At 45.2% G+C, this 24,510-nt stretch overlaps 1 protein-coding gene across 6 annotated transcripts in view; it reads right to left on the bottom strand.

Moving 5' to 3' along the window:
• Positions 1-24,510, bottom strand: part of RNLS (renalase, FAD dependent amine oxidase) — an 89,466-nt gene that overhangs the window by 7,061 nt on the left and 57,895 nt on the right. For 4 of the 6 annotated variants that reach the window (XM_068687864.1, XM_068687862.1, XM_068687861.1 and 1 more), the window contains exons 5-6: positions 16,055-16,228; positions 1,898-2,073 (exon numbers count right to left, since the gene is read on the bottom strand). In XM_068687864.1, the coding sequence (XP_068543965.1) occupies positions 1,898-2,073; positions 16,055-16,228 (350 nt within the window). Of the gene's footprint in view, positions 1-1,897; positions 2,074-7,992; positions 8,204-16,054; positions 16,229-24,510 lie in introns of those variants that run through there. The other 2 variants (XM_068687866.1, XM_068687865.1) reach the window with 2 other exon arrangements.

Genomic DNA, 24,510 nt, shown 5'->3' with positions numbered 1-24,510 from the left:
ATTTCTGTGATTCAGTGTTTTGCCAATCTCCCTTACAAAGTGACTGTCAAAGGAACATGGTGGCTAGGAAGCTGCTGGCTCTGAATGCTAATAGTGTCTTATTGCAGTTAGAGCAGGGGATACAGAATTGCAGCTGTGCCGCTAAGTAGTGTCAGTAGAAGTTTGGAAGTCCTAGTCCCTCATCTGCCATGGATAATCATAATGTCTGTGCTTTAATCCCAGGATTATGTTTGGTGATGTGAAAGATGCTACAGATGGATTTAATTAATAAGCAGGATAAATCCAGTCTGAAAGAGTCAGGGGAAAGATGCACCCATCTTATCAGTTGCCTTTGCTTCCTCGGCAACAGCTTTTTATAATTGAAAGTAAAGATAGCTGTAAGACAAAAAGGGAACTCTGTCTCAGATATTTAATTTAGGCAGGGATTATTTTATAGGGTCCCCACCTGGTGATAGAGATCTTTTATTGAGAAAACTGATCTGACCTATGCTAACTTATTTGCAACCTAGGATATGTCCACATTCAACCACCGAGTTAAAGATTGGTGATAATTCTTCCTGTGACACAGATATAAAGCACACGCAGATGCTGAAATAGGTGATTTTGATTAGTAGCAGCATAGTATAGTAGGCAACAGTGGCAGAAGAAAGTGGGAAGACCTGTAAGCTGTACAGTGTTTTGGTGTTTGAGAAAATAACAGATAATTGTCCAGCAATTTGATATCTGAATCTAATTTTTAAATAGGGGAACCAGGACGCATACCTAGTAATTTAGAAAGATGACAAATTTGAAGCAATTGTGGAAAATAAGCGTTCATTCCTGTTCCAACTACCTCTAAAAGATGAAGCTATAGGTATAAATTTATAATAAATGTTCTCCGACCGTAAGGAAAGAAATTAATTAGCTATGATTCAGGAAGCATAGGTGTTTGATGAAATATCATTGTAATATGAGGAATCTAAAACATGAAAGTATATATATTAAGATCATCTTTATACATCAACTGACAACAAATACTATGTACTGAGAAGTAATTTGCAAACTAACAATACCTAACTCACAGAAAAATAAACTTTGTGCTAATGAGACCAGGCTCTTAGATTGGATACAGATCAAGGGGTATGAGCAGACTTCACAGCAGTCATCTACAGTAACTTTTCTAGACTTCATAAAATGAAAAATTTTTAGGGAACTGCTTTACGTAAATATTTTGCACCAATTTCCACATTCAATTTCACCAGTGTAATTTAACTTAAGAGGCTTTGGGTAAACATGTAGATATACTCCAATACTTGAGGAAATTGCCAACAATTTCCTTGGATTTTTAAGAGAAGTATGTAAAATCTACATATTTTGCTATTATTACCCTTAGATAGTTTACTTTAGTATACTTAATGTATAGCATACTGTTGAATTGAACTGGGCCAAATAAAATAATAACAAATTTGGAGTATGTCCAAACACAAGAACTTCTGCTACTCTGTGGTAGGGTGGGAATTTTGCTAATAGTATCACATACTTTCGGATGCAGAAGAGACAGACTTAGTCATATTCTTAAATACCAACAAAAATCCCAGCAAAGCATGTGGGATTTGCTTCCTTCCTGTGCACTGCTCCCATTCCAATTTATCAGGAGTGTTGCATAACTTACCACTAAGCCAGGTCCACTATGCGAAAAGATTACTAGAAATGGTTTGGCTGTACCTGGCCAGCCTTGAATGCTGCTCAAGGCTACGTGGAGGAATACAATAAGGATATCAAATGACGATATCCTTTCTTCTTGAGGATGAAAACCACTGGACTGTAGGATGTTCTGTTTCTTGTGATGCCCTCAAAGTCTGTACTATGGCATTAACCAGGCAGCACCCTCCCAGATGCTTGTTCACCCATGTCTTACCTGTGAGTATCTCCATTTCTGACACTTGACACTAGCTGGTTTGGGCAGAGATGGCATAATGCTTTCCAGGTGGCTGAGAATTAACTGCTGTACCTCTGCAGGGTCTGAATCCAGGTGCTCACTCCCAAATGTCACAGTTGTGTGAACTACAACTGAAGGTCCAATTTCAGGAGACTCTGGAATAAAGAAGAAAGATACTTTTGAAAGATTACTCATTAATATTTTCCTTCCCTTGGTACTGCCCATTGTGCCTCTAGCCTACGAGTCACTAAGAATCTGCAGCACCACCCTGTTCTTCCAGCTGCAAAAACACAAGGAATAACAACACAAGTTGTTCGCGAGAAGTACAACGAAGAAATCCAGGCTTTTTGAAGAATTTGCAGTGGTTTTCTCATTGCAGTAATCCTGTATGTTCCTAGAGGAACCCCAAGGTACTCCCACACCCCACAGCTTGCAGCTGGAGGAAGCAGTGTATGATGTGAACACACTGGAAGCAAACTCTTCCTTTCCCCCATAGGTCTGACATTGGCACAAAGGCTTAAAAGGCATCAGGGTGGCAAGGAAGAGACAGTGACAACAGGACAGAGAGTCAGCATGACTGTGTGCCCTTGCAAATACCATGATGTGGCTGCCAAGAACTTGGGAGATCTAGCTGGCAAGCTGGCCGAGTCCTGGCCTGGCTTGAAACCAGCCCGGCAAACAAAGTGCCACCAGACTCCTCCTGTAAACTGGGCTTGAAGCTCAGCAACAAATTAAGATTAAGGCACTGGATGATGCTTTGTTTTGTTCTGAGATGAAAATGAAACTCCAAAATGACAATTTGAAATTTTATCTTAGAATTTTGATTTTTTTTTAAATTTCCTTTAAAAGGGTGCAAATGGGCAGGAGAAGGTGCGCCATGCTCTGAGCTCTGCCATGTCGCTGCTCACTTTCCTGCTCCGCTCCCTACCAGCCAGCAGCAGCCACACAACTCAGTTTTCACCAGGGGACTTCCAAACTGCCTGCAGTTAAGCTTTATGATGGAGCCAATGCATAAAGAACTGAAAGCCTGTTGGTACAGACCCACCACTTGTGCATGACCCGTTCCCCTGTGTGCTCTGCTCTTGCCCCATGTCTTGCTCCCCTTGGGTCTGCTGCAGGTCATGGAAGCAATCAGGGCCAGCAGGTGAGGACAACAATGCTGCAGGAGACCAAGGTGTTACACGGGGCAAATCATGTCTTCTGCCACTCAGCACTATCAAATCGCACAGAAAGTATCCTGTAAACAGCTGCTAGATATATCTGCCGTTACCAGGACACAGAGGAAGCAACCTTTCATGAACAACAATGAAGAAATTATCTCAGACACCTTTAATGGGACAATCTCTACAAGACAGACATACTAGAGTCACACACATGAAATTCATCAGGAGATGAAAATGATCGTTAAGGCAAAGGCCAAAAAAAAAGTAATGTTTGTTGCATTATTGTGAAAAACATCTGCTCACTCCATAATTGGTTGGATATTGACCATGCAACACAATTTACATAGTTGAAAGGCTACAATAAAACTAATACTTTACTTTCAGGGATGGGGAGAGGGGAAACAGAAGCCAGGGCAGGTTGGCTTGATAAATCAGTGCTTCCTCTTTGCCTGCCCACCTGAACCCAATTTTAGTTTTGTTGCTCTAGCAACTACCAGGACATCAGCATGTGGTCTACAAGCAAGCATGTCTACATGCAAGTTTTGGGGAGCATTAAAGCTTCAACACAACTTCTCTCCTCGGGCAAATACTTGCAAGTGAGCAAAAGTCAAAGAAAATAATTTCTCCCTTAAAAATACACCTAGCTGCAGCACAAGGGGAGGAAGCAAAGGCAGTTCAAGTGCTATTGCTAATCCCAGCAGACCTGGAGATAGCTGGGATTAGCAATAGCTTCGTTATTGCTGGGGTAGGTAGTTTATGGGTTCTCTGTAGTGAGCTACTTCTGTCCACACCAGTGTGTTGGCTTGTCACCTTGCAGACTTGCTCATTCATGCTACAGTCTCTGTACCTTCCCTTTTCAAGGATCTCCTTTATAAGATCCAGACAGACACCTCCTGCACTGTGAGCAGAGTGGGAACATGATGTCAGTCATGGCCATGACTGGATGTGGCTTCCTCTAGTCGATGAAACTCCTTGATATTTAAAAACATGTCAAATCATCTATCTTTCCAGTGATAAAACTGAATAAAAATAACACAAGGGCATGAGGACAGCCAATAAGAGAATTTCTTTATAATATCGGATTTTAAGGCTTGGTGATTTCGCTGTGCCAAGGCACTATGAAGGCCCAGCAGATCCTTGTGTGAGTCCTTCCTGCTGGGACTTTTCCACTTTGAATGAGACAGATGCATTTGGAGGAGCAAGGGCATGACCTGGATTCTGCTGTATTTCAGCTGAGGGACTGAATTCACAAAGCTGGTAGTTACATTCAGTGATTCCCTCTCACCCCATTAACCAGAAACACCCTCCTTTAGAAAGCAGAAAGCCTTTTCCAGCTAAACCTTTGTTTGAACTACCACATATTCTTAGAAAATATATTTCAGTTTCAGCAAATGAGCACTTTCTGACCAAAGAATCCACATGGAAAGAGGCAGCTGAACACTTTCCAACCAGTTCTGGCTATTGCATATCAGGCTTGATCAAAATCTTTATGTTTAATTTGTCAGTGAGGATATACAGGCCGCCTCCTCCTCCAAGAAGACAGCATATTCCAGCTTTTAAAAGCAACATTAATTTCCTTCTCTGGAAAACTTTAGGCTGATCATTTCAGATTACACTACTGAGGCACAGCAGGACTAAGTCCCAGCATCACAACATGAATGAAAGTGATGGCTTTCGCTTCAACTGGAAGGATACCTTCACTGAGTCTTTTTCTTGGGTAGGCCAGCTCAGCCAACGCTTACTCTTAAGAACTGGGAAAATGTGGAAAAATGGGTAGGGAGCTGTTTCCTGGTTGTGGTCAGGAATGCACTGTGAGGCCACATCTGAAAGCACCAAGCCATGGTGCTGCCTTTTCTTAACATTCTCTTTTTCCAAGTGAGGCACTTGTAAGAGCAGATCACTTCCTCAATTTGGCTTACAGGCTCTACTTTCAGCAAGTCACAGAATCACAGAATTTCTAGGTTGGAAGAGACCTCAAGATCATCGAGTCCAACCTCTGACCTAACACTAACAGTATGAACCAGTGCTCCCAGTATGGACTGGGAGGCGGCCAGGAGGCGCTAGGTACGCTCCCGGGCCCTCCCAGTACCGCATCTCTTTTCCTGAGTGGTTTCCTGAAGCATCCAGAGACTTTTAGTTTGTTTCCTATTTTAATAGAAGAAATAACTTCAATAAATCTTAGCCCTCAGGGGTGAAAAGGCCCATGATCTCCACATGACATGAATTTGGGATGAGGCAGAGCATATCAGGGGACTAAGACTGTATAGTGAAACAAGGCCTACTCTTGCCTAGAAGCAGAGACTCAACTGAAGGAAGCATCTTCTCCAAGCTCTGATGAACTGATTGCCTAACATCCAGCCTTAGACTTGTCTTCCAGCAATTCCTCCTGCCACCCTCAAGCCTGGTTTCGTAGGCCAGAACAGGACATACTTCTGTTTACATCAGCTTTTCCAAATGTCTGGAAAATCCACGGGAATGCTACTCCCGTGCTGTCTGTCCTTCTCATTTTCGGATGGAAAACAGGTATTCTAAATCTGACATTTCTACGCAGACTGTCAGGGACAGAAGACTGTTCCTGACTCCCAATAGGGGAAGCCTATTGGGTACCTTGGGATTTATTACAGTGCACATGGTATTTGGCAAATTCTTCCACACAAACTTGGTAAAAAGGCTCATTAAAAAATGTCTAAGCATTTTAATAACATAAACATTCATTGCTTGCTGTGACTTGTTGTAGCCAATGATTCTTGGACAGGGTCTGCTTCTTCCAAATCTCTCATCTCTTCCATAGCATGTACAAAACAAGTTTCAGGAAAACAGGCAGTTCGTTGAGTTTTTAATTCCTCCTTCAAGCTACTCATAGCTTGGAGAGCTTCCAGAGGCCACTGAGTCACAGCCTTCCAGTATTGAAATGTGCAGACTGCAGGGATCAAGTTTAGCCTCAAGCCCTTTTATTTCTTTCATTTTTTTTTCCTACAGAAATGCTGGCTAAGAGAAAAGTTTAAAATAGATTTTTCCCTGAAAGCAACGGGGGTATCTCAGCCTTGATACCTTAGAACTCTTTGATCAGGTATGTTCACCTGTCACAGGAGTAAAACTGGCACTTTCCTCCCAGTGTGTTTAGATCAGGCTGCAACAGCTAGTTTAAAAACCAAGGTTTCTGGCAGGACTTTTCCATGAGATTTTAATTTTCTTTATTTGTGGCAAGAAGCTAGCAGTCTATAGCCATGCTAGCAGATGACAAAGTAGCGTGGGAGATGTAGCAAGCCAGAGAACTCTCGGCAAAGTGAGGGGTAATGATCTGAAGGCAAATGGAAGCAGCATAAAAGCTTTCATCTGCTCCCAGTTCTCCCCCCTCTCATCCCAGCTGCACAGCAATTAATCCAATCAGTCGATGTGGTGGAAGGCATAAGACACCGGGTAGATCAGAGCTAGAGTGAGACAGCAGAGTTGGCTGGAGCTTATGCCTACTTAATTAGCAAGCAACTGCTCAGCCAGTGTTGGCAGAGTCCTTGCCATCCAGAGTTGCTGAGGGATCCCACCAAAAACTCAGCTGCAGAAAGCTTGTGCCTGGTGCTCCTTCATCGACTGCACAATCAGCCCAACCGGGTGTGCACCTGCCCCAGCCACTCTGGCCTGCCCCCACTCACTCACAGCAGGAGGAAAGGGACTTTATTTGCACAGATCCCCTTGAGGTCGCAGTCAGGGAGGGGAGTACTGGCAAAATCTCGTGCAGCTGCAGCAACTTGTACCCTAAGTTCAGACTCTCCTCTTCCCTACGGCATGTAGAAGATGGAACGCCAATATTACAGACTTTCTTTGTTTTGGTGTTGGTTTTCTCCTTTTCAGCGTGAATTTCTTTTGCTCTGCTGTGTCACACAGGACCAACACCAAGAGATGAAAAGCGAAGAACATAAAGATAAACACTTTCATGCTTCCATGTAAACAGAAAAGCACTGTGTGATCTGTGGCATATTGCCCTATCCCGCCAGAGTCCTGTCTGTGACAGTGAAGTTGTCACAGAACTGACTCAGTCCCTGCCTGGTCCTGCAGCAGTGCTGGGGCTGTGTGGACCTTGCAGATTCTAAAGCTGCTGGCTCATGGGGATGAGGAGAGGGGCAGAGTCAGCCTCTGATGCGGGATCCAGATTTAACAAAACCTTCCTCCTTGGGACATCTTGACCACCATGTTTTGGCTGCCATCACAACCTACCTGCAGTCATTCTGAGCAGCCTGTAGGGCTGAACAGTGTAGTAGGAATGAAGAACAATTCTCTTTTTTTGTCTCAAAGTCAACATATGAAGCTCCACCAGTCCCCCAGAAGTTAAAGACATTAGGGGAGACACTGAATCACTTGTGACCAAAGTACAGATGCACTATCAGCCTGACTAGCAGTATTTTCTCCTCTTAGCAAGTCTGAAACCATATCCATGGAAAAGGAGAAGGGATGAATTGAAAAGAAAGGAGATGAAAAAAAAAGTGAGGAATTGAAAAGTGAGGATCTATCTGCATCTTCCACATCCTAAAGGGAAGGTGACAGAGAAGACAGAGACAGACTTTCTTTAGAAGTCCAAAGCAAAAGGACATGAGCCAATGGGCACAACTGCAACAAGAGAAAATCCCAACAGGACATGAGGAAGCAGCACTTCTCCATATGACCGGGACTTCCCTGGCCCCAGGCTGCGTGGGGTCTAAATCCTGAGGGACAGCCCTGACTCACCTCGACATGGCCCTAAGCCACCAGGGGAGTAGAAGATTGCTGAGCCTGGTGGGATTGTGAAATCTCTGAAACCAGATGAGAAAGGGCACCAACATGTCGTAGTGTGAAGTAGAAACTGCCACAGGTAGAGGACGTATCAGCTATCTGGAAGGGGTGTCAAAGACAGGAAGCATGAAAGAAATTAAAACTCACCATCCACTACATTTCAGCCAGTTGTAACAGTGAATTAAGCACTAGCAGTCTGTTTTGAACTCTCGAGGGAAGCTGGTGTTCCTCCACAACCTGGAGATGAGGGGATGGGTATTTGTTTGGCTAGCAAGGAGGGGAGGAAGGCCATCAGCTTCTTGATATTTCTGGACTGTCTTCATACTCTTCATCAATTCCCAGCTGGAGAAAACAAAGGCTATGGAAAGAAAAAGAAAAACCGACTGCTGACAGAGCGAATTTATGCAGTATTAAGCCTGCTAGGAGTATAATCATCCAGAAAAATACTGGGGCTAATAAAAGATGTTCTGAAGAAGAGGACAGAAAACAGAGCCCAGTGCCATTCTCCCAGCACAGTGCTTGTGGCTTGTGTGTCAAGAACATCTGGGGTTAGAAAGGTGGCTTCTAGCTTTGAATAACACATTCAATGCAGAACACTTAGATGGAAGAGCACAGTATCCTGGGTGAAGCTGCTGAGCAAAGCTGCTCAGGCTAGAAGCATAGCTGTCACTATTACGATAGGATAAAAGACTTATCAGCCAAGCCCCTGCACTCACTCAGTACTGCAGGATGGTGACAATACGAATAGCCTGTGGTACCAAGTCCTCCCACAGAGACCTTGTTCTGCCCTGGGAAACATTCACATGATATTAAAGGCATCAAGTCAGCTCTTGCAGTGGCTATGTCCTCCTTACCATCAGTGTCAGGAAAGGAAGGGGTTTAAGATGAAAAGGGACACAGATTAAAAGTTTGCTGAGAAAACCAAACTAAACCAAACAAAACCATAAACATCCCAATAAAACAATACCACACAACTTCTCAGAGAAAACCTAATGTGGACTATGTTGTCCACCAAAGTATATACTCTCCCTTGTAAAATACAAAAGCTACTTCTGTGCTGTGTGAATCCAAGCCTAAGTCAGCGTTCAGAGTCCCTAAATTCAAAAGACATTTTAGAGATATAGGGCAATTAGCTGTGATCCCTAGGATCAAGAGGCCTGAAGCTGAATGTTTCTTTAGCTTAGAGAACATTCTCACAGCCTGAAAGTTGTAGGATCCACTTGGCAAGTGGTCAGCACAGCTATGTATATTGTTCTGGGAGTGTGATGGGTCAATAAGCAACCACAGTAGGGGAGGATTCAGTGGGCAACACGGATTTCTGTGCTTCAGGAAGAGGGCAGAGCACGGTGCTCCTGGGACTATTTTAAAGGTAGAAGGTAACTTGAGAACCATCTGTCTGCCCTTGAGACCAGCAGCGAAGACTTGGCACAGATGGAGAGCAGCAGATACCACTTCCCTTGCCATCTCCTAAGAAAGCAGAAGCCAACTGCATTTGTCCAAACAACTAAAATCCAGGAGTGAAAATCATGTCTGCAGGCCATCAGGGAGTATGTCTCACAGCTACTGAGCTAAAAGACTTTGAAGCAAGAAACCCTGAACCATAATAGATGCAGCTGCTCCCAGTATCCAGCAAGGTGCCAAGGATGGGGCAGACCGAGAGGCTGACCAGCCTCATGCCTAGAACTGGTTGGGCTAGCCTGGGACCAGAGCACACTTGAGAGCATGAGGCAGCATGTGCTGCAGCTGGTTGGACTCACTTCCCAGTTAATGTATCAGTATGTTCAGTAAATAATCACCAGAACACTGCCACAGAACCACAGGATTTAGGTAGGGAGGGACCTCTGGAGGTCTCTAGCCCAACCTCTTGCTGAAAACAGGGCCAGCTTCAAAGTCATGCTGTATTGCTACAGTTCCAGGGCTCAGTTGAATGGCTGGGAACTCTTCCAGCACTGGCATGAACAGCACATTGCTCCTTCCTAGGGGATCTACAGATGTCGGTTTACAACCTAGTCTGCAGAAGAGATCTGTGCATGGATGCAATAGGCACACATCTTCCACAGGGATGCTTTCTTCGTTCCTAGAGGAAGAGTGTCAAGTATTTTTCTCGTATTCCTGCCCAGTGACACAAAACCTAGAGTTAAAAAAAAAAAAACAAAACTTGTTTGCTTCCTGCCTCTAAGGAATGTTTAATTTGCCTGGGGGGATGTGTTTTGCTATCCAGAACCCATTCTGATTCTATATAACATGAGGGGAAGGGAAAGGACTTTATCACTGCCGTGTCAAACAAACCCTAAAAGCTAGGCTGTGAAACAGTGCATGGAAATATTGTTGGTCAGTGCAGAGAACAGCAGACAAGCTGGGCTCCTTCAGACAGGCTGGAGTGGTATCCCTGCTCCCTGGGAGGGACCAGCAGGATGAGTTTCTCTGATGGAAGAGAAGTCTACAAGCAAGCCTCATAAAACTAGAACCAAAATGAAAAAAGAATAGTGAATAATTTCAGCACACCTAGAAAATAAGCAAGAGAGATGGAGATTTCCTTTCAAAATGCCACACTGCTGTTTTGCAAAAGAGACAGATTCCTGAGTTATCCTTAACAGTTTTCATGGTTTGTATGGCCCCTTATTCTCCACGGAGTAAGATCTGCTGTAATTCGCAAGGCACAGTTTGGAAGACTTCCTGTAAAGAACAGCATATATTATATTCAGAAATTCAGCATTTCGTTAGACTTACAGATCGTTTCTCATTAGTTTTCCAAAAACAAGCAGGGTAGGCAGGGGATTACAAAACAATTGGCCAGGTAATGAGGGTAAAAACCTAAATAACTCTTTAACTCTACCGAACTCATATTTTGGTACTGAGAAGATAAAGGAATCTTTATTTTAAGTTTAAAAAGGATACTCAGGAATTACAATGATCCTGAAAACCTAAAAAATAAATCTTCCCTCTAAATTATACGACCTCACAATCCTTACGCAAAAGAAGTAAAGGAACTGCTTCCATTGTTGTGCGTCATCTATCTTTAGTCCTTCAAATGCAAAGAGATGCAAAGACTACAGCATTGCAGAAATGAGGTTTGAAATAATTTATACTGAAGAATTCCCACCATCCCCCTGACCAGTTATAAATATTGATGGGGTGTTTAAAGCAACCAATCACACAAATATTTAATATTCATACATACTGCACAGGGAATTCAACATACACTTCTCGTAGGCTCTTCCTTATGCAACTTTTGAGCACATTACATCTGTGGATGGAGACACAGTTTTACGATCAGCTGCTGAGATCCTCAGCTGATGCAAAAAGCCTTCCTTCTCAGAGGCCTGGTAATGGCTTATAATGCTCCAAATTACACTGCTAATGGCAGCATCAGAGAAAAAGCTTTGTTACTGATTCCTCTGCATAAACTGGGAAGAAAACAGATGTCACCCATAGCTATCAGTAAGGAACTAGTCAGAGTCATAACAAAGCCAACTGATGGCAGCACTCAAACTGCAGCCTCCTCTGATAGACAGGTGAAGCCATCTTGCAAAGCCAGCCCTGGGCTTTCCATGCTGCAGGGAAGAAAGGCAGGGGAAAGGGCTTGTATTTCTGGAGAATTACAGACCTGCCACTCTGCCCAGCCATTTGAAACTCACCGCCTCTGGTAACAAACTGATCTTGCTGAGGATGTGCCACACTACCCTGTATGCTGAGGATGTACTCCTCATAAGCACTGCATTCACCTCTGATGTGCAACAAAGCTAATTTTCATCTTAACACTGAAGTAATCGAGGGATTGATGCAGGCAGGCACAGAAGAAATACACACCACTGAATATAAAGGGACATTCATGCGTTAAGGTGCTGGCTGTTGGGGAAGGATCACTGTCTGAAAAAGCTCATCTGCTTCACCCAGGACACTGAACTCTGACGTAAATCCTAGTCTGAGCATTTCTGATTTCTCTTGCTGGACACTGACATTTTCATTGTTACCATAATCTTCCTCAGATGAGGAAGGTTTATGAATGGAGGAATGGGGTAATGATGAGTGAGTGGAACATTGTGCTAAAAGATCAGCAATGGCACTGAAAAAACAGTGAGTGAAAAAAGTTGTTGCTGTTCCCCTTATTGAAATGTTCTGCAGGTCAGATCAGCTGTTCTAGATGTGCCCCTCTTTGCAGATGGGTGCCAGTAGCTCCTGGAGTGCCTCCAGAAACAGCAGCTTATGCTGGAAGCAAAGTTATTGCAGAGATGAATAAAGTCACCACTGTGAAAGCCTGCTTTTACTGTTTCTCCAAAGAATTTAGCTTATTGGTCTGAAAAGATGGAAAATGAAGGAATGTCTGAACTGGCCAAAACAAAGATGCATCCATTCTGATATGCTTCTTCCTGCAAGGGCCAATAGTGAACACATAAAAAAGAGAGTAAGAAAAGCCAGATGCAAAGTGATTTTTTTTTTTTCTCTGGCATTGTCTCCTTGTTACTGACAATGTGCAGCTGGAGATTTTCTTACATCTCAGATAACATCTCCACTGTTGTGTTTAATGGGAAGTACCTGATGGTTAATAGCACTTACCGGTATTGTCCACCCCAGCTACCTGATTCTAGCTGTGCAGAAGAGGAGGACACAGCCCAAAGGAGAAAATCACCCATCTTTTCCTCACCTGATCATTTCTGTTGGTTCAAAGCACCAGCGCTGAGAGCAATGAATATGTAATTATAATTAAATTATCAAATAGCTATCTGCAGTATCTTTGATGGTTCCAAAGGAAATTCAACCAGAGTATTTGGGACATAGCACTAACAACTACCTAGAAACTACTAGAACATCAGTGTTGACACATACCTTTCTCATTGAGATTTCCCTCATATCATGGGAGAGATCTGTTTATACAAGTGAATTTTTCCAAGAAGAGCAAATTGGAACAAACTGGGGCCAGCGACTGAAGATGATTTCTCTCCCGTAAGGCCCTCCTCCTTGTGACTTATAAACAGTCAACCAGACTCCTTGACTGTGCTGTCTTTCTTGGTGAACTTGCGTTTTGCTGATCTGAACTTTGTTCCAGGAAAAGTAGTACTAGGATGAGAGAGCAGTGCATGTTAGTTGGAGCAGTATTTGTGGCTGTGAGCATTCCAGCTGAGCACAGGAGGATTGGAAAACATGCCTGTATCATGCTCAGTAGGGATATGCTGATATACAGAAATGGAGCAACCAAGAGAAGAAGCAAGAGCGGTCACCAAATGATTCATTTTTCTTCAAACACATGCATGGCTCTGCTCTAAATGGAAATACACAGACTCAGGCACTCAAACCCTATTAGACAAATTGGGCAAGGGGTACTGAACATGAAATTTACTTATTCATATGCCATTATCACCACAGCGCAGAGGAGCACAAGGTCCTGCATCTGTCAAAGGACAGCCCCATGTAACAAACCATTCTGAAAAGATTCTTCTACAAGTTATGGTGGATCCACCACTGTATTTAAGCCACCAGTGATGGCAAATCACATCATGAGAAGCACAGCCAGCAGATCTCAATTATTTATCAACCCTCTCTACTTGGCACCCACAAAGATGTACCTGCAGTGCTGTGTCCAGATAGTCCCTATCCCCTGCAGTGAATGAGGATGTGGAACACTGAACAAAAACAACGTGAAGAGCTCCCAAGGGCTGGAGCACACAGCATAGAAGGAGAGATGATGAAGGGAGCTGGGCTTGTTGGACCTGGTTGGGGGAGGCTGAGGGAGCAAGGGATCTAAGAGCAGCTGCATTGGATTTATGTGGGGAGAGTTTGGTAGCAGGAGGGCTGCAGGGGTGGCCTTTGTGAGAATAGACAAGGAAATCTCCATGTTAGAGAAGAACCACAGATCACAGAATCACAGAATTTCTAGGTTGGAAGAGACCTCAAGATCATCGAGTCCAACCTCTGACCTAGCGCTAACAGTCCCCACTAAACCATATCCCTAAGCTCTACATCTAAACATCTTTTAAAGACTTCCAGGGATGGTGACTCCACCACTTCCCTGGGCAGCCTGTTCCAGTGTCTAACAACCCTTTCAGTAAAGAAGTTCTTCTTAACATCTAACCTAAAACTCCCCTGGCGCAGCTCCACCTATCTTCAAAATGGACCCATCATTGGCCTGAGCTGTGCCACTGAGTGATGCTGGTTGTGCCTCTGGGAGAGCAGATTCAAGGCTTAAAAACATTGTGCAACAGCACAATGCTGGGAGTGATGAGTGAGAAAATGTGAGAGAAACAGCCCTGCAAACACCAAGGTCAGTGCAAAAAGATGGCAGGAGATGCTCCAAGTATGAGAGCAGAAGTTCCCCTGTGGCCTGTGGAGAGGAGAGGCCTCTGGTGGAGCAGACTGTCCCCCTGCAGCCCATGGGTCCCAAGGCAGAGCAGATCTCCATGCTGCAGCCCATGGAGGAGCCCACAGTGGATCAGGTTCATGGCCAGAGCTGCATCTCATGAGGGACCCATGCTGAAGAAGTCCTGTCCTGAAGGGTTGCACCCTGTGGTACAGGTCCATATAGAACAGTTCAGGAAGGACTGCATCCAGTGGAGGGACCCTACAGTAGAGGATGACGTTTAAAAAGGAAAATGTGAAGCCCTGCAACTGAAAGGGGGCTGGCCCATGCAACACTACATGCTGAGACTAAGGGAACAGAAAGCAGCTCTGCAGACAAGGTCTTGTTGTCCATATGGTTCAGAAGTCATCAGTGTGCCTTTGCAGTAGTAGTACTGCAGCCCCACTCCATCTCCATCCCTGAAGATATTCAAAGGCCAGGGCCTTGAGCAACATAATCCAACTTTGCAGTTGTATCTAACTTCAAACCTTGAGGGGCAGTAGGACCAGACAATCTCCAGTGGACCCTTCCAACCTGAATCACTGCAATTCTGACTGGCAAGGGCATTCGACACAAGCTGTAATATCCACAGGGTGACCCTTGGGAAGTTCAGACTGCAGATGAAGAAACACCTCTTTCCCCAGTGAAGGTGCAGCCCTGGGAAAGGTGCTCAGAGATGTGGGGTATCTGCATCCTGCTTTAAAAAAAAAAAAATAACAACAACAAAAAACTCAGCTAGACGAGGTGCAGCTGCTCTGATGTTGTGTTCGCATGGTCCTGCTCTGAGTGGGAGAAGAGATTGCTCTCATCATGTGTACCCAACACCTGAAACTGTGTGCGTGCTTGGATATAAGTGTGACAGGCAAGGTTTGCAATGCCCTGCCAACAGGTACTACCACCACTGGTGTTTATGGACTACAGTGAATCCTGACTGAACAAGGAAGACTAGAAACAGAAGTTTCCTAGGTCTAACTTGAAACATGCTTTAGCACAGTGAATTTTGTAATGTGTAAAAATTATCCCTTGTATTAAGCAGCATAAGATTATGGAAATCTTTCCTTAGTCTGTGGCAGTGCATCATAGTACTTCTTAGGTCACTGCAAAGGTGGAGAGATTTTCACCCCCACTTCACTAATGTGGCTAAACTTGGTAACCATCACAATGTGATCAAGTAATAGAATTGGGAAGAATTTTAAGTTCCTAACGTAGTCGATTAAACTCAAATGCCAGCAGATATTCCTGAGATACTCTATGCCAACATACTTAGCAGACTGTTTAGTATATGAAGTACATTTAATAAATAAAACATATAGCTATTTCACTGCCATCTTCCAGAAACAGATGAGAAGTGTCTGAGTTGTGGGATGTTCTCCAAGCTTTACTGAGCAGCTGTACAACATGCAGCCATTTCAAGGATTTTCCGTCATTATAAAAGCAAACTAGCTAACTGTGAATTAGACTGAACAGCCTCAATTATATAACTTGTTACTACTTCCAAACATGCTCAGTGGAAAGAACAGGAGTTGTAAAGTAATGGATGACGGGAGATAAATTGGCATGTATGTGAATCAACGTTTGAACAAAGGAACTCCAGTTCTTTCTTGGAATAGCAACATTTTGATGTTTTGAATCCCCTGACACTGGTTTCATAAATGCAGTAATGTAAACCATGTGCTGGGTGGTGATTTTCTGAGGACCTTCCCCTTTTCATTGTGTATTTTATTACAGGCCAAATGTGACATTAATTGCTATCCACTGCAGCTTGGAGTTAAATACTTGCTCTGTTCAGAATAGCAACACTCAATTAAACAGCATTTTTCATGATCTACACCCTCTATTGTCACTATCTTTAAGGGAAATAATGGGAGCACTGACCTATATTGCGTTTCTTATTATCGATGGAGATGAAGCGTATGCAGGGATTATCGGTGATGTACTTTGCAGCCCAGGGGACATCAATACACACACCAGCTTCATAAAAAAGTCCCAGAGCGTAGCGGGATGAGTAGCTTGTAGCTTCCAGTTGCTGCTTTTGCCTTTCATTAATTACTGTGGGAGAAAACAAAAACAAAAACCAAACACAATTCAGACAATTCCTTTTCTCTCAGAACATTAGATGTATGAATCCTGTCATTAAGCTTATTCCTTCCTGAAAATGTCCAGGCTGCTAAAACAAAGAATCTAATACTAAGCCTAGTGTTTTGCAATACTTTTTCTGGGACACCTCTTCATGAAGTTTTAATGGCACATTATGTAACATAGCCCCTTCATGTGCAATCTTCCCCCATCTGTTGGTGGTTGGTAGTTTGGTGGGTGGAATCTCTCCACTAGTCACCTCTGATTAGAAATTTGACGATAGGTGACTTTTTCTCAAATCTTTCCTCAAAATGTGACTACATATTTCTTGGTGTGAGTAAGAGGTCACAGTTTGTCCCTAGTACATAAAGTGAACGATTGTACAATTTCACATATCAAAAAGAATCATAGAATCATAGAATATCCCAAGTTGGAAGGGACCCATAAGGATCATCAAGTCCAACTCCTGGCACCACACAGGTCTACCCAAAAATTCAGACCATGTGACTAAGAGCACAGTCCAAACGCTTCTTAAACTCCAACAGGCTTGGTGCAGTGACTACTTCCATGGTGAGCCTGTTTCAGTGAGCGGCCACCCTCTCAGTGAAGAACCTCTTCCTGATATCCACCCTGAACCTCCCCTGCCACAGCTTGACACCATTCCCACGGGTCTTATCACTGGTGACTAAGGAGAATAGAGCAGTGCCTTCCCCTCCACTCCCTCTCGTGAGAAAGCTGTAGACCATGATGAGGTCTCCCCTCAGCCTCCTCTTTTCCAGGCTGAACAGAACATAGGAACTCTTGAATTTCTGGGAAAAACAGTCACCCTGCAACTTCTATGTTGCAATTCAAATGAATGAAAAAATCTCTACAGCATAGCACTTTAGCACTATATTCTTGGATTATAGTGACATATCCATACTATTAGCATATTAGTGATTGAAAACTAGTGAAGAATTTATCCTAAATATATATATATATATTCAACACAGTATCTGTCTGTGGGGACAACCTGAGAAAGTCTCAGAAAGGAGAAGACCTCACAAAGGGTTCAAAGCGAAGTCCAGTTACTTCAGCAGAAAGCATTTTAAGGTAGTTAAGAAAATTTCAGAACAATTATGAATCCATTTCTTCATGTGATTAACTCTCCTATCTTCTAATACAGTAAGATACGCTTTTTGCTTCAATTTTCTAGTTTCCATAAAACACTGCCCAAAGTAGTTTTAGCCCCACTATGCATTCAAATACTCTTTTATTTCATGCCAAAGAAGAACACTTCAGTTTGACATTGTGGAGTTAGGTACCACATCTCTCTTTGTACTACAACACGGATGGCCAAAGCATCTGAGAGCTGGAGTAGCAGAGGCAAGAACACAACATCATGGAGGTCTCATGGTCTTCACTCATACATGAAACTACAAACCCTATCAGCTTGTTTAGAGATTCAATATCGAGAAGCAAAAGAACACCAATCAAGGTGCTTAATTTGATGTGAAATTTAGCCAAGCCTGACATGATGAATGTGTTGTATGATGAAATTAACAGCTGATGGCTATATCCACTGGTGCACTTCTGACAGGCAGCAAACCACATAGGGAATGCATCAGGGATCAGCCCTGTCATGATCAGGGCTCTCGTGAAAACGTCTGTACACCCAAACAACGGCTATGTGCGTTGAGGCCCTGCTTCAAGGACATGGTCAAGCATTGCTCGTTGGTGGGAAGCAGAGAGTAATTTCTTTCCTCTGTGCTTCCACATGGCCTTTTCTTTTTTCTTTTTTTTTTTTTTTTTTTTTTTTCTGTTTCTGCTTTCCCTTTAGTTAAATTATTTAATTAAAAATAATGTTCTCTTGATAATTATTTTTCCCTTAATAAAATTATCCCTATCTCAACCTGTGAGTTGTTTCTTTCCTTTTCTTCTTCCCCTCCTTTTCTGAGGAGGGGGAGTGAGAGAGCGGTTGTGGTGGAGTTCAGCTGCCTAGCAAGGTAAAACCACCACACCTGGAGAAAAGGAGACTGCTCATGGAAGCAGTTGAGCCACCATCCCTGGAGATATTCAAAAGACATGTAGATGTGGTGCTTAGGGACAGGGATTAGTGGTAGACTAGACAGTGCTAGGGTAACAGTTGGACTTGATGTCTTTTCCAGTTGGAAAAGACACCTAGTTTTTGGACGTCTAGTTGTTGGACTAGAGGTCTTTTCCGACCTAAACGATTCTATGATTCTGAAGTCCCATGCTGGGTAACTAACATGGTCCCTCAGGGGGACTCCATCTTTGGGTACTGCTGCAACTTGCCAGCACCTTGAGCAACCAGATGGAGCTGCAAGGGTGGCCATGCTGGGAGCAGGTTGGCCTGGAGACCCCCACTCTGGAGCTGCCAGCTGGAGCCTGATGTGACTGCATATCTTGCCCATGCCACAGGCACCTCCATGTGACAACAACTGACATGCATCAAAGAAAAATACTGGCATGACTGACCTTGCTGTCATGACTAATTCTGCTGCTCAAAACTTGTAACTGGGAAAGCTTCATTGCATACTACGCCAGCATGTTTTTTCTCTGGAAACTGATACTTCCTCCTGGACCAAGGTGAGACTCTAGGAACCACAGCCATAAATCAAACCTCTGTGTTTGGAGCCGTAACATAGGGACTCCAGAGTCATGCCATGCCTGCCAGGGGCAGGTATCCAGCAGTGCTGGCATAGTGTTTTCCTGTGGGATGCACATCTGAGAATACATTCATTCACATTGAGAAGTCCTTGCAACAACTGCCACTGAATTTAAAGCCTACACACCACTGGTCTGCATCAAGGTCCATTCCCACTGCTACTGGTGTGCTTGCTTCTCAAGCAGCATCAAGGCTGCGTGGGTCTGGACTCTCTTTAATACTGTAGAAAACACGGCAGGGGTCTGGCTGCTGTTTTAACATGCAGGGGCTGTGTTTATACTAGTAAATGTAAAGAGACCATTCTCCAGCACCTGATAGCAAACTCAAGGGTGCAGCCATCTCAAACTGGGATGGCCACATCCCAGCTTCAAGTTTGCTGGCACAGACACTTGAACAGAGCATATCATAGAATCACAGAATCATAGAGTTGTCCTGGTTTCAGTTAGCACAGAATTAATTTTCTTCCTAGTAGCTGGTGGAATGCTGTGTTTTGGCTTAGGATGAGAAGAGTGCTGATAACACCCCGATGCTTTAATTGTTGCAGAGCAGTGCTTATACTAAGCCAAGGACATCTCAGCCTTTTGCTCTGTCCTGCCAACGGGCAGGCTGGGGGTGCAGTAAGAGCTGGGAGGGGACAGACCCAGGACAGGTGACCCAAACTAGCCAAAGGGGTATTCCATACCATCTGACGTCATGCTAAACAATATATAGGGGTGGCTAGCTGGGGGGAAGGGGCCGGACTGCTCGGGGTTAGGCTGGGCATCGGTCAGCGAGTGGTGAGCAATTGCATTGTGCATCACTTGTTTGTACATACTATTATTACTTTCCTATTATCACCATTGTATTATTATTGTTATTATTTTTATTATTATTTTGTTATTATTATTTTCCTGTCTTATTAAACTGTCTTTATCTCAACTCACGGGCTTCACTTTCCATTTCTCTCCCCCGTCCCAGAGAGGGAGGGGGGAGGGTGAGCGAACGGCTGCGTGGTGTTTAGCTGCCGGCCGGGTTAAACCACGACAGTCTTTTTGGCGCCCAACGTGGGGCCCGAAAGGTTGAGATAACGGCAGATCTGACCAGAGTGTGTTAAACTAAAATTGGTGTAAGGATTAGACCTGCTTAATAGTCACTTGTCATGATGCTGATTGCTTTAATCTCAACTCTGCTGCGCCTGTTTTCCAAATTGAGTATTATAGTACATTATTTTCCGTATTTGCTCTCTGTCGTGTTGTTTATCCTCTCCGGGCCCTGGTTTCAGATCATTATGGTGCTGTGTGTTGTAGCAATGGCTTATGAGACGATAAGATACCTGGTCATGACTCTAACTTGTTATTTGTATTCAGTAACATCGTCGACTCTGTACTTTGGAAACAGTATCTTGGAAACTGTTAGCAATTATACCTATTGTTTTTCTCCATTAGAGAGTCAATCTGTGGAGGGGAAAGGGGAGGATATTTTTCCTTACTTGCTTACTCTCCCTTTCTCCTTCACCACCCCTGTATCCTCCTGGGTCACTCTGCCTTCCTCCTTCACCACCCTCTTATCCCCTGAGCTTGTCACAATAGCTCTCCAAGATATTGAATATTTCTGGAATACTCAGAGTACCATAGTCTTGTTGTTCTGCCTCATGAATGCACTTCAGATTCTGCTTATAGTTAAACAACTACTTGGGAAGCTCTTCCGGAGATGTGCCCGGAGGCAGGATAGTTGTGGGTGGCAGGGAGTATGGGCGGATATGGGCAGGCATCTAGAGCAGTTGGCACCCCCAGTGTGTTGGAAATTCACCCCTGAACAATGGCAAAATCCTCAAAAACTGGCAGAATGCTTGAAAAAAAGGTGTCATGATTCTGGCAGTTCTAAAGTAACACAAATCATTGTAACGTGCTGGGGCCTGGCTCATGCCTATCGAGCTGCCATTGATACTGCTATCAACTTAGTGACAGACCCTGCGGCCACTCCAAGCCCTGTGACAGATCCAACGGCCACTGTGACCCCTACGGTGGACTCGGCAGCCGCTCCAGCTCCGGTTCCTGCAGCCGCTCCAGCTCCGGTTCCTGCAGCCGCTCCAGTCCCAGCTCCTGCAGCCGCTCCAGTCCCAGCTCCTGCAGCCGCTCCAGTCCCAGCTCCTGCAGCCGCTCCAGTCCCAGCTCCTGCAGCCGCTCCAGTCCCAGCTCCTGCAGACGCTCCAGTCCCAGCTCCTGCAGCCGCTCCAGTCCCAGCTCCTGCAGCCGCTCCAGTTCCAGCTCCTGCAGCCGCTCCAGTCCCAGCTCCTGCAGCCGCTCCAGTCCCAGCTCCTGCAGCCGCTCCAGTCCCAGCTCCTGCAGCCGCTCCAGCTCCAGCTCCTGCAGCCGCTCCAGTCCCAGTTCCTGCAACTTCTCCAGTCCCAGCTCCTGAAGCTGCTCCAGTCCCAGCTCCTGCAGCCACTCCAGCTCCAGCTCCTGCAGCCGCTCCAGCTCCAGCTCCTGCAGCCGCTCCAGCTCCAGCTCCTGCAGCCGCTCCAGCTCCAGCTCCTACTGCTGCTCCAGTCCCAGCTCCTGCAACTGCTCCAGCTCCGGCAGCCGCTCCAGCTCCTGTGGCCGTGTCAGAGAAACGAGCTGTAGCAGTGCAAGTTGACCCTGCAGAGGGTATTCCAATCCCTGTAACGGGGTCAGAGAAACGAGCTGTAGCAGTGCAAGCTGCCCCTGCAGAGGGCATTCCAATCCCTGTGGCAGACCCTGTAACAAAGTCAGAGAAACGAGCAGTAGCAGTGCAAGCTGCCCCTGTAGAGAAGGTGAAAATATGGTACAGAAATTCAAGTCGTTTAGAACGCAGAGAGTCTTCTGCCAATCCAGGTAAGGCTTCTGCCAAAACTAAGTATAGAGATGACGAAGATGATGACGACGCTGGGCCATCAAGGATTCAGGAGGAGGAAGATGAGGATGCCGAAAGAGCAACAGTAACTACCCGAAGCCTAAACGAGCGCGAGCTACGAGATGTGCGAAAAGATTTTGGTCGCTGTATAGGTGAGCAGCTTGTCACCTGGCTGCTCCGGTGCTGGGACTCTGGAGCCAATTGTGTGGAATTAGACGGCAGGGAAGCCAGACGGTTGGGATCCCTTGCTCGAGACGCCGGCATTGACAAAGCAATTGCAGATGGAGCACGACCCACCAGCCTCTGGAGGCGTCTCCTCTCAGCTGTGAGAGAAAGGTATCCCTTCAAGGAAGATATTTTATGTGTACCAGGCAAGTGGACCACTATGGAGAAGGGAATCCAGTACCTGAGGGAATTAGCCGTACGGGAAGTGATTTATGAGGATCCAGACCAGACACAAACATCCAAAGATCCAGATGCAGTCAAGTGTACACGACCCATGTGGCGGAAGTTTGTACGGAGTGCACCATCATCATATGCCAGCTCATTGGCAGTAATGGCCTGGAAAGAGGATGAGGAACCCACAGTGGATGAAGCGGCTAAACAACTCCGGCAGTACGAAGAAAGTCTCTCCTCTTCCTTACAGGCCTGCGTCTCAGCTGTGGAGAAACTGTCTGAAGAGGTCCACCAACTTAAAGAGAATCTATCTTCCCCCCAACCTGAACCAACCAGTGTCCAACGACCGAAAGAGAACACCTGGGAGAAACTTTCTGAAAAGTTTCACCAACTTGAAGAGAGATTATTCTCCTCCGCACCTGTACAAAGCAGTGTCTCAGCTATCAGGGGTAGGCGTTCACCCACACAAGGAAGACGATATAGTGGGTACTCACCCCGTGCCACCCTGTGGTTTTACTTACGAGACCATGGAGAGGACATGAGGAAATGGGATGGAAAATCTACCGCGACCCTAGAGGCACGGGTACGTGAGTTGCAAAAGAAAACAATCAGGAAAAAAGGATTCTCCGAAAAGTTTGCTGCTCCAACTTCCAGCAGACAATCCTTCAAACACAGAAACGAAGAAGATTCTGACCAGGATTAGGGGGGCCCTGCCTCCAGCCAGGGGGAGGAAAGGGACAATCGAGTTTATTGGACTGTGTGGATTCGATGGCCTGGCACATCACGCGCACAGAAGTATAAGGCTTTAGTAGACACCGGTGCACAATGTACTATAATGCCATCGAGCTATAAAGGACCAGAGCCCATCTATATTTGTGGAGTGACAGGAGGATCTCAGCAGTTGACTGTATTGGAGGCTGAAGTAAGTCTGACTGGGAATGAGTGGGAAAAGCACCGCATTGTGACTGGCCCGGATGCTCCATGTATCCTTGGCATAGACTATCTTAGAAGAGGATATTGCAAGGACCCAAAAGGGTTCCGGTGGGCTTTTGGTATAGCTGCCTTAGAGACAGAGGGCATTAAACAATTATCTACCTTGCCTGGTCTCTCAGAGGACCCCTCTGTTGTGGGGTTGCTGAGGGTCGAAGAACAGCAAGTGCCAATTGCTACCACAACTGTGCACCGGCGGCAATATCGCACTAACCGAGACTCCCTGATTCCCATCCATAAGCTAATTCGTCAATTGGAGAGCCAAGGAGTGATCAGCAAGACCCATTCACCTTTCAATAGCCCCATATGGCCAGTGCGAAAGTCTAATGGCGAGTGGAGACTAACAGTGGACTATCGTGGCCTGAACGAAGTCACGCCACCACTGAGTGCTGCAGTGCCGGACATGCTGGAACTTCAGTATGAACTTGAATCGAGGGCAGCCAAGTGGTACGCCACAATTGATATCGCTAATGCATTTTTCTCCATCCCTCTAGCAGCAGAGTGCAGGCCACAATTTGCCTTCACTTGGAGGGGAGTCCAATATACTTGGAATAGGCTGCCCCAGGGGTGGAAACACAGCCCTACCATTTGCCATGGGCTGATCCAGTCTGCGCTAGAGCAGGGGGAAGCTCCTGAACACCTGCAGTACATCGATGACATTATTGTGTGGGGTGACACAGCAGAGGAAGTTTTCGAGAAAGGGAAGAAAATAGTCCAAATCCTTCTGAAAGCCGGTTTTGCCATAAAACAGAATAAAGTCAAAGGACCTGCACGAGAGATCCAGTTTTTAGGAATAAAATGGCAAGATGGACGTCGTCAAATCCCAATGGATGTGATCAACAAAATAACAGCTATGTCTCCACCAACTAACAAAAAAGAAACACAGACTTTCCTAGGTGTTGTGGGGTTTTGGAGAATGCACATCCCAAATTACAGTCTGATTGTAAACCCGCTCTACCAAGTAACCCGTAAGAAGAATGAGTTTGAATGGGGCCCTGAACAACGACAAGCCTTTGAACAAATCAAGCAGGAAATAGTCCATGCAGTAGCCCTTGGGCCAGTTCGAACAGGACCAGATGTAAAGAATGTGCTCTACACTGCAGCCGGGGAGAACGGCCCCACCTGGAGCCTCTGGCAGAAAGAACCTGGGGAAACTCGAGGTCGGCCCCTGGGGTTTTGGAGTCGGGGATACAGAGGATCTGAGGCCCGCTATACTCCAACTGAAAAGGAGATATTGGCAGCATATGAAGGAGTTCGATCTGCTTCGGAGGTGGTCGGTACTGAAGCGCAGCTCCTCCTAGCACCCCGATTGCCGGTACTAGGCTGGATGTTCAAGGGAAGGGTCCCC

This window comes from Anas acuta, chromosome 7 (assembly GCF_963932015.1).
Source record: "Anas acuta chromosome 7, bAnaAcu1.1, whole genome shotgun sequence".
Lineage (NCBI taxonomy): Eukaryota > Metazoa > Chordata > Aves > Anseriformes > Anatidae > Anas > Anas acuta.
This window is presented reverse-complemented; position numbering and strand designations above follow the sequence as displayed.